General features: G+C 48.4%; 1 protein-coding gene across 1 annotated transcript; it reads right to left on the bottom strand.

Moving 5' to 3' along the window:
• Positions 1-5026: 5026 nt before the first annotated feature.
• CLEC3B (C-type lectin domain family 3 member B) lies at positions 5027-13151 on the bottom strand. Its single transcript, XM_058808189.1, has 3 exons — positions 12940-13151; positions 8292-8390; positions 5027-6961 (listed from the first exon to the last, which is right to left on the bottom strand). Exons 1-3 carry the CDS (start codon positions 13052-13054, stop codon positions 6561-6563), a joined length of 615 nt encoding a protein of 204 aa, XP_058664172.1. The 5' UTR covers positions 13055-13151; the 3' UTR covers positions 5027-6560.
• Positions 13152-14038: the final 887 nt, after the last annotated feature.

Genomic DNA, 14038 nt, shown 5'->3' with positions numbered 1-14038 from the left:
GGTGGTTTTATATCTGGCTGTGAACACTACCCACGTCTGTAGTTTCAGCAGGCTTAAAAATAGGCTACTCATAGAGGCTGGCAAACAATTTCTCTGAATGTTTAAAAGAAGGCAAAGTTAATGATGATTTCTGGCTGTTTTCAAGCTCTCCATATTTTATCTGTAAGGTGTGTTTTTCCCTAGTACTATGCTTTCAGGAGTGTTTACCTTTTCTCCAGTGATACACTACAACTACTTGCTGTATTTGCATTCTCTTTTGGTGCATACATTTTAATTTAGGAACAAACCCCACTAATTGTTGTTCTTCTTTTCTGAAAGCAGTTCAGTTTCCAGGCTGGGTACAAAACTTGTCAGTCACTCGCTGTAGGTACATAGCACCCCACCCACACAGCTCCTTCCAAGTTCTCATTCTTCAATGGAACCAATTGTTTAACCCTGTTTATAATCAGTCCAATTCCTGGAGTATTTCCTAAAATTTGACTGGCTTAAGGTCACTTGGGGGTTTGGCTTTCTGCCCTGATGTATTATAGAACAAAGTGTGGGAGCCACCTTGATAAAGATGTGTTGCAGTAACTTCATGTTGGTGTTCGGGCAGGTGGGACCTGTGCCATTGCCCATCTCTGGGGATCTGGATCTGTCAGCATGGCTTGACACTCAGGGGCTTTGGATCAAAGCCTTCCAAGTGACAGACAATGTCCACATTACACATGAATCCAAATGAAAGTCAAGCTGCCCTTGGACTGTTCTGCTCTAACAGTAAAGCAAATCTTTCACTGTGGTTGATCTGATTCACATCTTCATCTGCGCACTCCTGAACTGAGCATTTGGATTGAACATTTAATATTAAAAAATACATAGGTTTCATTTTCCTTTTGGTGATTTGATGGAGTTTGTTTCCACTCTCCCTCTGGTTGAATAACTAAGTGAAGTTTCAGTTCTTGTCTGCTGATCACACTTGGCAGAGCAGCAAGACCTAGTTAGTATCTAGAGCTCTGGCAGTACTACAGTGTAGAAATCACTTCCCACGAGGGATTATTTTATTGGCTTTCTTGCTAACCCTGTTCTGTAGGAAGATGTTTACATGACAGCTCATCCATCAGGTGTCTGGGGTCAGCTGTCTGCTCCTGAAATCCCTGTTTTCCTCCTGTGACTGCAGAAGAGGAATAAGTTATGTAGGATCCCTTGCTCAGTGGCCGTGTTTGCACAGAAGCTGAAAGGGACCTCTGGAGATCACCAGATTGCCCCTCCTGCTCAGAGCAAGGTCCCAGTGGCCAGGGCCACATGCCCAGTCAGGCTCTGAGTGTCTCCAAGGATTGAGGCTCCACAGCCCCTCTCAGCAACCTGTGCCGGGGTCTGACTACCCTCACAGACAAAAAGGATTCTCTTCTCTTTAAGCAGACTTTCTTGTATTTCAGTTTGTGCCCATGGCTCTGTCTTCACTACCCTCTCCATCAGGCATTTGAGATCCCCTGAGCCTTCTCTCCTCCAGGCTGGGCAGTCTCAGCTCTTGCTCTCTGCTCACACAGAGTTCCCCAAATCCCTTCTACTTCCCTGCACTCACTTCACTAGGTCCATGTCCCTCCTGTGCTGGAGAGCCCAAAACTAGACCTGGCACTCCAGATGTGGCCTCACTGGTCCTGAGAAACACAGAAACAGGGCAAACCATTGAATGGCAGAGACCTCACTTTTGGGATCCTTGTTAATGGGTGTGATAGAAATAGAAGTTACTGACACTGCAGTGGGAAGCCAAACTGTCCATGGGGCACTGCTGCAAAGCAGTAGGGGTTGTAGCTTTTATTTCCCCTCCTGCATTTTGTTTTACAAGCTGCTGTGCTTCCCAAACAGTACACAGATTCTTGAGAGATGCTCTCCATTGTCAGGCTGGCAAGCAGCTCAGGTGTTGTGTTCCCTGTCTCAAGCTCAGGGCCAGCTTTCTAAAAGGGCTGAGCAGAGCAGCCACGTTCTGGGATCAGCAGCTGGCCTCACCTCTTGGCAGCACAGCATCTTGGGTTTCTCTTTCCTTCCTGGAGGGATGCTGCAGGCCCTGGGGTTTCTCATGGCTGCTGCCAGCTTGGATGGCCCCAGGCTCCAGCACAGCAGGACAGGGGAGTCACAGGGAGGTGATGCAGACAGTCACAGCACAGAGTGGAAAGGCTGCTGAGTGTGAGGCTAAAATGTGATTTGTTTTCAGCTGTATTTGGAGCAGTCCCCAGCTGCTACCTTTGGACTCCCTCTGAGTGCTTCTATATATAAAAGCAATAAACCATCTTTTGTTTTGTTTTGTCTTGTACACCACAGCTTGATATCCTATCATCTATCCCCAAGGAGTTTATTTTTATGCTCTCCATTAGTTTAGTGACCTCCCCTAGCAGGTTTATATTTATGCTCCCTGGAGTGTTTTGGTTTAGCTTTGTTTGCTGAATCTCACAGATCTGTGCTTCTTCCCTGTCTACAGTGTCTTCTGAGATGGAGAAATGTAACTTTAATTTAGCTTTTTATTTTATTTGTCAAAAGAGAGACTGGCAGTGGAGTTCAGTGCTTGCACAGGAGCAGGAGTGAGCTGTAAAGGCAACAAGAATCACAAGACTCAGTGGTTCAGTGGCAGAGGAGGTCCCCTCCTTCTGAGGTTCATTCCACCAAAGGTCTCATTCTGTAGCCACTGAGGTGGAAGTGTGTTCCCTCTGTGCCAGGCAGGAGCAGAGGTGCTGAGGGGCTGTTCCTTGCAAAGGATGACAGGGAGAGGGTGCACCTCATGTGAGAGAACCTCTGGTCTGAGAAACACCTGGGCTGGGTGGGCATGCACAGGGAGCAGGGTGATGGGGTTGGGTCTCTTGTTAGGACTACCCAGTGCCACAGAAATGTTCAAGGCCCAAAACAAGCTTTTGGCTCACAGCCCCCAAATTCTTACCCACCCCTGCCTACCCAGCCCTTTGACTGAAGCCAAAAGCAACCTGGCTGCTGAGGTGTGTGAATCCCGTGCTGTTCCAGCCCTTGTGCTGAGAGACTTCAGAAAGGCATTACCTGTTTTATGGCCAACCATTTCACTCTGAATCATTTGGGCTTTTCCTGGACCTTCAGGCAAAGACCTGGAGCAGGTCCTGAGCTTCTGGACCAGGGTGAATTGGGGTGGGGGCCATCAGTGGGGTGGGTTAGCACAGCTCTGTTGAAGTCAACTGCAGATGGAGTAGTGCTGAGGGAACTCCTTCTGTAGGCTCACCCAGTAACTCCTGTTGTTTATATAAATATATGTGCATTTCATGCTTCATCTTTCCTCTGCTGCATCACAGAGCCACAAGCAGCTGAGCAGTGCCACCAGTGGCACAAGGTCTTACACAACATCCTCTATTTTTAATAACATGTGGTCATTAGGGATTGCAGGCATCACAATACATTGTTTCAGACATGAACACTTCCACATTTCCTTTTCCTTGGGGAAGAGCTGAGGTTTCTTTCCATTAGTCTGCATGCCTTTGGTTGGGACCACACTTCATGGACAGCAGATGTTCCACTCTGGCTTGAGTGTCAAAGGATTTATTGGAAGATCCAGAAAGTGATGCTTGTTCTGGCCCCCAGCAGAGGGACCACATGTGCTCAGGACAGTCTCCCTACAGAGGCAGCCAGTGGCTGTCCCCCATTCAATCCCTCCATCCTGGCATTCCCTGTGACCACAAAATACAGGGTTGGACACAGAAAATAACATTGCTGTGGTAAGCAAGGATGAGGAATCTTCTAGAAGTTTGTCCTCTGGCTTTTCAAAGAAAATTTGTAGTTCATATTGTACAGTAAGGAGATTGTAAGAATAACAGGAAACTTACAAATGTAGCACTGAAACTACAAGGTCAGTTCTGTCATCCTAGATCCAACAAGTACAGCAGGGGCAAAGCCACCCTTCCCTGTGCTCCTCCCAGCTTCAGAAGAGCAAAACATCTTTGAGGAATAGTGCTGGCAGGAGTTTAGCTTTGTGAAAATAGAGAGCAATAGAGATACAAGCAAGAAATCTGCTGAGACTGACTTGTTATTTTCTAGATTTGACAGATTGACTTCTTCATGTCCTCTCTGGGAATATCCTTTGGCATACATCTCCATGGCTGTTTTTCAGATTCACACTCCATACCAAGATGGTCCAGCTCCAGCACCCACAACTTCCCTGAAGCTCAGCATTGCAGGGTCCATGGCTTTCACATTGTTCCTCTTTCCATAAAAGCCCTCAGTTTATTTCTCTGACCACACATTTCTGTTTTAAGACCTTGTGGTTTATGACCAGTCAGGATTAAAGCCAGCAACACTTCCAGCATTGCTGCTTTGCCTTCATGTGTATCTCAAAACATGAGGATGATGGAGGGAACATCTGCCAAAGGAACTAGAGGGTTTATATTGAGACAAGCTGGCTTGTAGGGGGTAATCATGACCTACAGCAGAGAGTCTTGGAAAACACCAGGAGTAGGGTCCAAAGTAAAGCTCACTGAAGGGCTGTGCAAAAGAGACCTAACTTCACATGCACTCCTGCAGCAGTTGAAACTCCACAGACTGGTGTGAGGCACTGTCTTCTACATGGATGGTCTTCTCTCCTACATGGGATGCTGGAGAGGAGGATGATGGAGAAGTGATCATTGTGGAGGAGGTGGGAGGCAGCCTGGGAAGGACTGGCTCCATGCTGGGAGCTGAGGTACCATCTCCCCCAGCACCACTCGTGCTGCCGAACAGGGCTGAGGGAGGGATCTTCCTGCTAGGTTAGCTTGTAATTCAGAATGAAATTTCCCAGCAGCAAGGGAGGAAAGGAAGGAAATCCTATTTTCCTATAAAAGGATTCCCTGTCTGTATCCTGTGTATGACATGTGACTGGGATGATAACGGGGCAGGAGGGGGAGAATCCTATAAAGTGTATTACAGGGTGGGAGGCTCTCACTTCCTGCTTTTCCCCTCTGCCTTTGTTATCTCCAGCCTTCAGATATATCCCTGGACCTGCTCTGAAGAGAAAGACGAGTAGAAGAAAGCCAATCCAATCACATTGACACAACTCCATTCCTTCAGCAAGCTATAGAGATATTTTTATTTTATAGTCATTGGAACAGCGGAGAGTTTGGCAATAGTGACAAGCTCAGAAGCATGCACTCTGCATTTGTGTGTGTGTGTGATTCCAGCTTGGCTCAGACTTGATGGCTTGGAAGACCTACCATCATGCTGCTTTTAAACAAAGCAGCAAACTAGAATACCTGTCCATGGGCAGGATCCTGTCTTGACACCTCCAACCTGGAAGTGCAGGGCCTGTGACCCAAACTGGAGGGGTTATTGCCAAGCACTGGACTGAAAAGAATCACTGATACCTTTTAGCCAACAGCCATCAAAGCTCTGTTAAGCTGCCAGGGTGACCTGCACTTCTTTCCCACCATTGCTGGGGAGTTTTTCTGCTTTGTTTTGCTTTGGGTTTGTTTTTGCTTTTTTTGTTTTGGTTTTTTTACCTTAAACCTTTTCTCAGTAAAAAATCACTGAGGTCAGACCTTCAGCTGGGCATGACTATATTGGCACAAACAGTGCTCAGCAGATTTATGTTTGCCAAGAACCAGCAAAGACTGGACTAGTTCATCTGGATTCCCGTCATATGAACAGGTCAGGTCATTCCTGAAGCTGCTGGAGTGAGTTGTCCTGGAGCTTGTTTTCAATATATAGTTATTTTTATATAGCAACATACTCCCTAAGAGTGTTACATTTGTATTATTTATGTAATACACACATCTTCTATTTCTAGTAATATTGTTGGCTAACTATTCTCCAATCTTTGCTGCTTTCCCCTTGATACTGCTGCACAAATAAAGCTTTTGATGGGATTTTTTTTTCAAAGGACCCGGCAGTGGGTCTTACTCTACCACTGAACTCAGTGGAACTGGCTTCTGGCTGGTGAGAAGAGGATCAAACATGCCTGTAACTTGCTAATTCATTCATACATGTAATTTGACTAGTTGAGCAGCTGGTAACCTACCAAATAAGCCCAACTGCATCTCTCAAGGCAAAGCAGGAGTAGCTCCCTCTGCTTGCTGAGACAGGACCTTGATCCTCACAAGGCTGAACTGGAACACTGTGAAGAACATGGAACTCTCATAAATTGCTGCCAGGGCTTATGGGGAAGCAAAACAAGTGAAGAAAGCAGAAAATGCCTATTCTGGTGTCCCAAGAAAGCTCAGCAAAGTGGGAAAGGACACTCCAGAGTGACAGCCCTGGGCAGCCAAGGCAGCGGTATGCCAAGCTGGACTGCTGCACTGGTTCTTTGCTGGAACAACTGAGCTGTCCTAATCAATTCCCTGTGTAAAAATATATATATCTATAAATCATGCCTTGGGAAGAGCAGTGCAGCTGTGAACAGGGCTGGATGAGGCCAAAGAAAATGCTCTGGGGCTCTGTGACCCGGCAGCGAGCCGCGGCGACGCTCTTTGCAAAGGGTGACTCTACTGAACACGCGCATGGGGGTGTGCGGAGGGACACAGAGGCGAACACACAGCTACAGCTCCATCATCCCGCTGCCCAGGGCGGGCTCTGGGCTGCTGGGCAGGGGAGAGGCCCTGCTGCTACACGATCATGAACTGGCAGACGTAGGGCAGCTGCTCTCGGCACCTCTTGTCGAACCACTTGCCGTTGGCGGTCCCCGACAAAGCCGCGCAGTTTTCCAGCTTGCCGCCGTCGGGCTGGGTGGTGATTTCAGTCTCCCAGTTCTTGTAGCGGATGGGGCTGCCGGTCATGTCGACCCACCTGCCCTCCGTGGCCATGTCGTTGAGGCCCAGCCAGAGCTCGGCCTCGGGGCCGATGCTCCTGCGCATGTACTCATAGAGGGCGTCGTTCTCCTCGCCGCTCTGGGGCGCGCTCAGTGTGCCGCCCTGGGAGATGCAGCTCTCGCTGGCCTCGTGGTACGTCTTGGTCTCCAAAAACGCCAGAAAGCATTTCAGATTAATTTTGGTGCCTTTCAGGCAGACTGAGTGGTTACCACACCAACAGAATAAAAAAGACAGAGGGAGAATTTGGTTTAAAAATGGTGCCCAGGAAGAGGCGGCAGCAGCAAACGCAGCAGCCAAATTACAAACTTAATTTCTTAGGTTGCACAGTGACCCTTGGCAGCACACGATTCCAAGGGCCCCTTTTCCTCCTATGCAGGGTGGGACACAGTCATGGAGACGTGCCCTCCCCCTCTGCAAATCACTGGGTGAAATGGATTTTCAGGGTGCCCCTGCCACCCTTCTGGGCTCTGCTGGTGCTGGAGCAGAGGCACAACATGGTCCTCCCGCCCCTTGCCCTGGCCTTGTTCCTCCCCAGCCAATGCTACTCTTTCTGTGATGAATTTGTTGGAAATATGGTTTGTCATGGGCACTGCCGGGTGTTGGAGTGTTTTAGGAAAAAGCCTGCATGCCAATTAAATCATCTTAATTATGCAAGATGAAAAAAAGAGACTTTTTTAATAAGCTTTGATCAGAAGCGTTGTGCTTGCATAGCTTGAGGTCTTCAGAGGAAATTTCTACTTGCCTCTGATTTTGGTTTTAAGGATATCAATTTATTTTGCTTTTCTTTAATCTCTAAACCTTAAGAGTGCAGGGTACTAGGGTACTGTAGCCAAACAATACCTAATCAGAGCCACACATTAATATCCAAACCAATTACTTCTCAATGAATGTGAGCTTGGAACTAAAGCCTTGATTTTGCTTGTGCTCCTTTTCTTTTAAGGAGAAAAATCTCCTTAATTTGCATTTTCATCTCATTTCTGCTTCATGTTTTGCAAATCCTACTCCTACTGATACCAGTGGAGTTTGCACAGAAAACTATGGAGCACATCTGGAAGATGGACATTTTGGGACTGTCCTCTGTGTATGTTCAATGAAGCAGGACTGCCCTGCAGTGCACTTTCCTGGGCAATGCCATGGTGTGTAGAAGAGACCAGGTTGTCATTTCACTGGGGTCTGACAAAAGAGTAAGGTGCATTTGGTTAAAGCACAGACTAATCCAAATCCCATCCCTCCACCTCATAAAGGAAAATTAACATCTGGGTTAACATCACAGGAATATCCAGATGGGAGGCACATGAAGAGGGGGGGCCCACACTGCACATCTCCTGCCACTGACTGCCCAAGGAGGTTCACCAGTCCAGGGGAATTGCAGAGACCCACACTCTGCTTGGATCCCCCAAACTCTCTCCCCATGGTGGGCTTGTTGCTGTAGGATGCTTGGGCATCTCTCTCATCAAGACATGTGGAGCAATTGCTGCCACTCCTATCTCAAAGTAAAAGTCATCTGTTCTTCAGCAAGCCCCTTACCTGTCTGGAGTGCTTGCTTTTCCTTCAGTAGAGCAACCTCCTGAGAGATGTTGTCAATCATGGCCTTCAGGTCTTCAATCATTTTGAGGCTCACACCATCTGTTGGAGAAATCAAAGAAAGAGCACAAATATTGGTTGTATCCCAGGGGAGGCAACCAAATCTGTTCCTATCATCATGTTTCTTTGCCCTCAGAGAAGGATAAATAAAAGGAATCCACAAATTCAGCACCTGTGTCCCCTTGCACATCCATCAGAGTGTCTGTTTGCTTGTCAGCCTGGTTCCACTATCAATTACAACCTTGTTTTCCTGGTTCAGGTTTTGGGACTGTGAACCCCATGCATCTTCCAGCTGCAGGGGTCACCCTTTGGGCTGGCAGTGCTGGGGAAGGGTCACATGCACGAGCACTGCAACCTGCAGGCTTGTCTCTCTACCCCTGTGTAGGGCAGTCATTGGGGATGTGCTGCATTGGAGTCAAGCTCCCAAAATGCAGGAGGACACCCCGGCCTGAACAGAAGTCCTGACACACACAAATGTTTTGTGGGCAACTTGAAGCTAATGCTGAACCAGGCTTATTTTTTTTTCAGGTTCCTCAAAAGCATGCTCTCTCTCTAGTCACAGCACACCCTCCTGGCTTCCCTTAAATACCCTAACACATGATGTTCTCTGTGTGCACTCCTGGCTGCACCCACCTCGCGTCTGCTGTGGGTTGGTAGGAAAGCACTTTGCTGACCAGGAGGAAGGGGCTGGAAGGGCTGCAGATCCTACCTCCACTAGATCTGCCTCTGCACCACCAGCCACCAGCCTCTGCCCACCAACCACGCCATCCTTTGGACCACAGCTGCCTCTGCCTCATCTCCACCTTCATCATCCCCAGTGCAGGCACCCAACAGTGCCCAGAGCTGCTCTCCTGCTGTGAGAAGACACCTCTTTCGTTGGAGAGCTGGCTCTTAAAGCCTACACCTTGCTAGGTGTGCTGCTTCTGCAACAGCTCCAACAGTTATTAATCAGTACTTGGATTTCTCCTAGACAGGAGCAAAGGGACCATTTACACCTTGAAGGTGGTGTGAGATGGGACATTGAGGCTCTTGTGTGCATCTAGTAGTTCTCATGTTGAAAGCATCTAGTGGTTCTGAAAGGAAAGGGGACAGTTTGCCATGAATGCAGTAGGAAGAGCTTCCCTTGAGGGCCAAGGAGCTGAGACACCAAGGCAGGCAAGTAGGGAAGCAGCCTGGGTGCAGGTCAAAATCACCGACCCAAGATTACATGGTGCCACGAACATGAATACCAGACACATCAGGAGGGCATTACTCATTGCTCAATTAACTTTACTTTACTCATTGCTCAATTAACGTTACTTTACTCATTGCTCAATTAACTTTAATGGATTCATTTAACACTGAGGCACTAGATATTATTTTGCTGCCTTTGATGAAAACACTTTGTGGGAAATGGCTAATTAATCATGGGGTTTTTTCCCCATGCAAGCCTGTCTTGCAGCAGAACAAATGTTCTAAGGTTTAAGTAACATCCAAAGGCCATGAGACACATGTCACCATGAGAGGTGACACGTGTCTTTGATAACTACCCAAGAGCCCGGTCCCTTTTCAGTACCTCATCTCCAAACCCTGGTCACAAGATGCTCCTGCAGCACTGCATTCACTGGGATATCTCACAGAGAACCAGGACTGGCTGAGTCACCCTTCTGCTATAAAGTAAGGACCACGGCCACATCAACAGGCATTGTTGTCTATTTTATTGCCATGGGCTTTTGTCTCAGTGCTGTCATTTCCTCAAGGCTCACCTCTTGAAGCCTGAGATCAAGCCTGTTTACAGTCTGGGTTTTCTGTGATGGAAGCTGGCACACTGATGATCCTGTGGGAGCTGGAGTGGGTTCCTGTGCAGGACCAGGAGCAGCAGGATTAAGCGTGGGCAGAGGCAAGATCAAAAGGATGCTCACAGAAGTGTGGGTCAAAATAGTCTGTTGGCTTGAAACCCCGGCCAGGAATGTATTTAAAGCTACAAATGGGAACTCTCACCTGTTCTAATTGTATGCTGAATAACAAACAAATCCCTCTGTACCTAATTTTAATGTCTTAACTACTCCTGTATGAAATTTGGATATTTATACATGTTTCTTAGCTTCGCCTGGAGATCCAAACAGCTTTCTGTCCCCCAGAGGAATGAGTATTGCTCTTGTTCACAATGTCTGTCATCAAAGCTCTCTGGCCACCAGTATTTCTTCCAACACCAAGCACTTCTTCAAAGGTATGAGGTGGAACAGTCAGGTCCCATATTGCAGTCTGTCCCTGGATCAAAGAGGAGATTGAACACACCCACACTGGATTTACAGCAGTCTAAATGTTCACAGGCATTTGCAGGGAAGAGCACCCAGCCAAGAACACACTGAAATTTTGGGCAGTAGGTGGCATTAGGTGAGAAGCCCAAATTACTCCCTACCCACTGAATTAAGCATCCAGACTCTTACTTCTGTCTCCAGTTACCTCAGAAATACATGTCAGAGCTATGCATCTTTATGCTCCCTTCCATGATGCCAGCATCCCAACACATCTGTGACCAAGGGGAGCCCCCCAGGGCTGATGTCTGCACCCCTCCAGCCATGGGGTGTCAGCACTGCCCAGGCAGGGAAGCCAGTGCCTCCCTCCCCTGGGCTTCTTTTGGATGAGACGCCCAGAGCTGCCAGACAGGGATAAATCCCACCTGTATCCAAGACACTGGGGCTCAGGGAGAGTTTGCTGAGCTACTGCATTTGGAACAGTAACTGGGGAGTACTTTGAGGGGCAAAAACACAACAGCAGGCAAAGTGAATGTGCTGTCTCAGTATTTTCTAAATACTGTGGTTTGGCTTTTTCATGTTGAAATAGCATCATTTTTCATTCTGAAGCAGATCCAAACATAAGCAATAATTAAAAAAAAAGAAAAGAATTTTTTTAAAAAAAGCCAACATAAAAAGCTTGGCTTAAACCAATGCTTTCTTTTCTAACATTTGTGGTTTGGTTGCATAGATTAAAAATAAATCCAGCCAAAACCACCAACCCTCCAGTGACTTTGCTATTCCTGACCCTTCAAGGCAAAGTGCAGGGATAGAACCAGGATGGGGGTACTGGATGCCTGGATGAGGATGAGATGGGGCCATTCTGCCATTGTTCAGAGCAGAGGTGGCTGAATCCTGGCCCCTGTGGTGGCTGAGCAAGCATGCTTGGATGCAGAGGTGAAGAGAAGCTTCATAGGGGATTTTTAGCACTTTTCTCCCTCTTCTCCTACCCTCAGGCATTGATAAAAATCTGAAAAATATTAACCAAGAAGTACTGGAAATTTCCAGTAAAGGCAGGGCAGCTGAGTCCCTATGGAGCTGGATGGGACTGATCAAAAAATGCCAAGTTGCTGGGTTTTTCCCTTTCCTCCACAGAAAATATGACCTCTCCTTTGAAAAGAAATTCTCTAAAGCTGGTAGAGATGGCTTGATTTCCAGGACACCCCTCTCAAAAGTTTTTAAATCAGAGCCAAATTTTCCCATCAAAAAGGAGGTTTTTCTCCCACCTTTTTGTCACTAATTGGTTAGAAACAGCAGTTGCAATGACACCTAGAGAAAAACAGGATTTCTTTAAGAAATGTCTCTCTCCTGGTACCTCCAGTGAGTGCAGTGCATGCATGTGTCCTATATAAGCCCAAGGGGGTACTTTTTGCTCTAGAAAACAGTCAGACTGTTTTCTCTGTTATTCCATGTCCTGCAGAATAAGATGTGGAATAAGCAGCTAAGTTTGTGAATTCATAGAAAGATCTAATGGGAGAAAAGGCAGAAATTTCTCCAGGATGACAAAAATAGCCACTGGGTGAGTGTAGACAGCAGCCTGGCCAAGTGAATTCCAGGGATGCTTCTTCCTTGCTCCCCACTTCTTTCCAAGTAGGAAATGAAGGAGCGGTCCAAGCCCAGGCAGCTGTGGCTGCACACATCAGGCGGGCAGGCAGGCAAAGCTCACATGCTGCTTCCTCACCTCACCTGCCTTCTGTACCTAACGTGCACTGAGTCAAGGATGGGACAGGAGGAAAACAGAAGGGAAGGAGAGACAAACCCACTAGGGAATAGAAAACCCAGGCACCTTTGTGTGTGCAAGCCTGAGCAGTCAGAGCTTGCGCCCGGTGTGAAATACACCTGAGGCCAGCGGTTTTAAATGAAGAACCCTGCTGATGCTTAATGGCTTGGATATTTTCTGCCTGCTCTTACCTCCAAAATTGTCTGTCATCTGCCACCTACTTGCTTCTGAAAAATGAATGAGAAAGGGTGAGGGGGCTATAGAAAGGGAGAGTTTATTAGAGGAAAAGCTTGGGATGAACCTTAGAGGGAACACAGAAAACGTGTTCCCTCTGAAATTCAGATTAAGCTGTCCCAACAAATTTATTCAAGGTGGGGACCCTTCAGAACCGTCTCAATACCCTCACTATTTTACAGAAGAGCTGCACAATCATTCCCACGGAGGAAGGGGAGAGAGAAAGACGCTTTATTAGGTTTTTGGATGTTTCCTTATGAAGTTTCACTAAAGCACTGTTAAATGCCCAGCCGAGTGGGGTGATGCACCCCCCCCAAGCCCTGCAAGCCTTCCTCGCAAGGAAGCTGCCGCTGCCCCTTACCTTTCTTGGAAGCCGCCGGTTTCTGCCGGGCTTTGCCGTTCTGCTGCTCGGAGAGCTGGGCGAGGGAGAGGAGGCAGAGGAGGAGGAGGAGGAGGCAGGCTGCCCGGAGCGCCATGCCGGTGCGAGCGGAGCTGCAGCGGCTCTGCCCTCACACAGCCGCCCGGACAGCGGCGGGAGGCGGGAATGGCTGTCCCAGAGAGCTCCCGCTGAGCCCGGGCCAGCGCAGCCTCCCGGCCCCGGGCGGCTCCGGCCAAGGCTCAAGACCTCCCTGAGGGGCCGCAGCTCTTAGCACGCCGCTTGTTTTTGTTAAAAAGAAACAACAAACAAAACAAAAAAACTACAAAAAATGGGAAGGAATGTACCGACAGTCTGCTAAGCTAAACATGAGGAAAGGCTGGGAGTGTAGCTGGAAGGATTTCCTGTGGCTTTTAGCACAACGCCACGAGTTTGATCTCGTGTCAGCGATGGCAACAGCGAGGCCAGGTGTGAAACACCAACAGCGCTTGGGTGGCCGAGGAAGCAGAGAGGGGCAGCCTGTCCCCGGCCTGTCCCCCGCCTGTCCCCCACCTGTCCCCCGCCTGTCCCCGGCCAGTGCCCGGCCTGTCCCCGCCTGTCCCCCGCCCCTCAGCAGGGACGCCCCAAGGGATGCCCAGGCACCAACAGCGGCCGAGGGGGCAGGTGGGGGGACTGAGCACCCCAGTTCCTTGCTCAGAGTGTAGGGTGGCTCTTACCCCTCTAAAAAGCAGTCCTGCTGTGGCTTTGGTAGGGTTATCCTGCTGTCATTGCTTCTCCATGGGATCTCGTGTGGGATTTGGGACCCAGGGGCATGTGTTCCACAAAAAGCCATTCTCCTCGAGGCCCCTTTGCAGATCCCCAGCCTGACTTCTCAGGCCAGCTGGGCTGTGCTGAGCAGCTCTGCAGCCTAAACCAAGATCACTGCCTGGTTTTTTGGGTGGTGTGGTTGCTCAGCAGCTGCAGCTCAAGCAGGTAAGTCCTTCCTCACAGGAGGAACAGCAGCAGTTTGAACAAGTGGAAGAAATTCATGTGGAGGGAGGACAGATGGGCATTTTGGAGAACAAAGTGCTCCAGTCATCAGCCA

Source organism: Ammospiza caudacuta, chromosome 1, assembly GCF_027887145.1.
Source record: "Ammospiza caudacuta isolate bAmmCau1 chromosome 1, bAmmCau1.pri, whole genome shotgun sequence".
In the NCBI taxonomy this organism is placed as follows: domain Eukaryota; kingdom Metazoa; phylum Chordata; class Aves; order Passeriformes; family Passerellidae; genus Ammospiza; species Ammospiza caudacuta.
This window is presented reverse-complemented; position numbering and strand designations above follow the sequence as displayed.

What these genes read in the sequence shown, in the direction of transcription:
- CLEC3B (XM_058808189.1), bottom strand. Translation starts at nt 13,054, where the DNA reads ATGGCGCTCCGGGCAGCCTGCCTCCTCCTCCTCCTCCTCTGCCTCCTC. An exon ending in ACCGGCGGCTTCCAAGAAAG is followed by an intron (nt 8,391 to 12,939) that starts GTAAGGGGCAGC and finishes TTTCTCCAACAG; the next exon opens with ATGGTGTGAGCCTCAAAATG. An exon ending in AAAGCAAGCACTCCAGACAG is followed by an intron (nt 6,962 to 8,291) that starts GTAAGGGGCTTG and finishes GTAACCACTCAG; the next exon opens with TCTGCCTGAAAGGCACCAAA.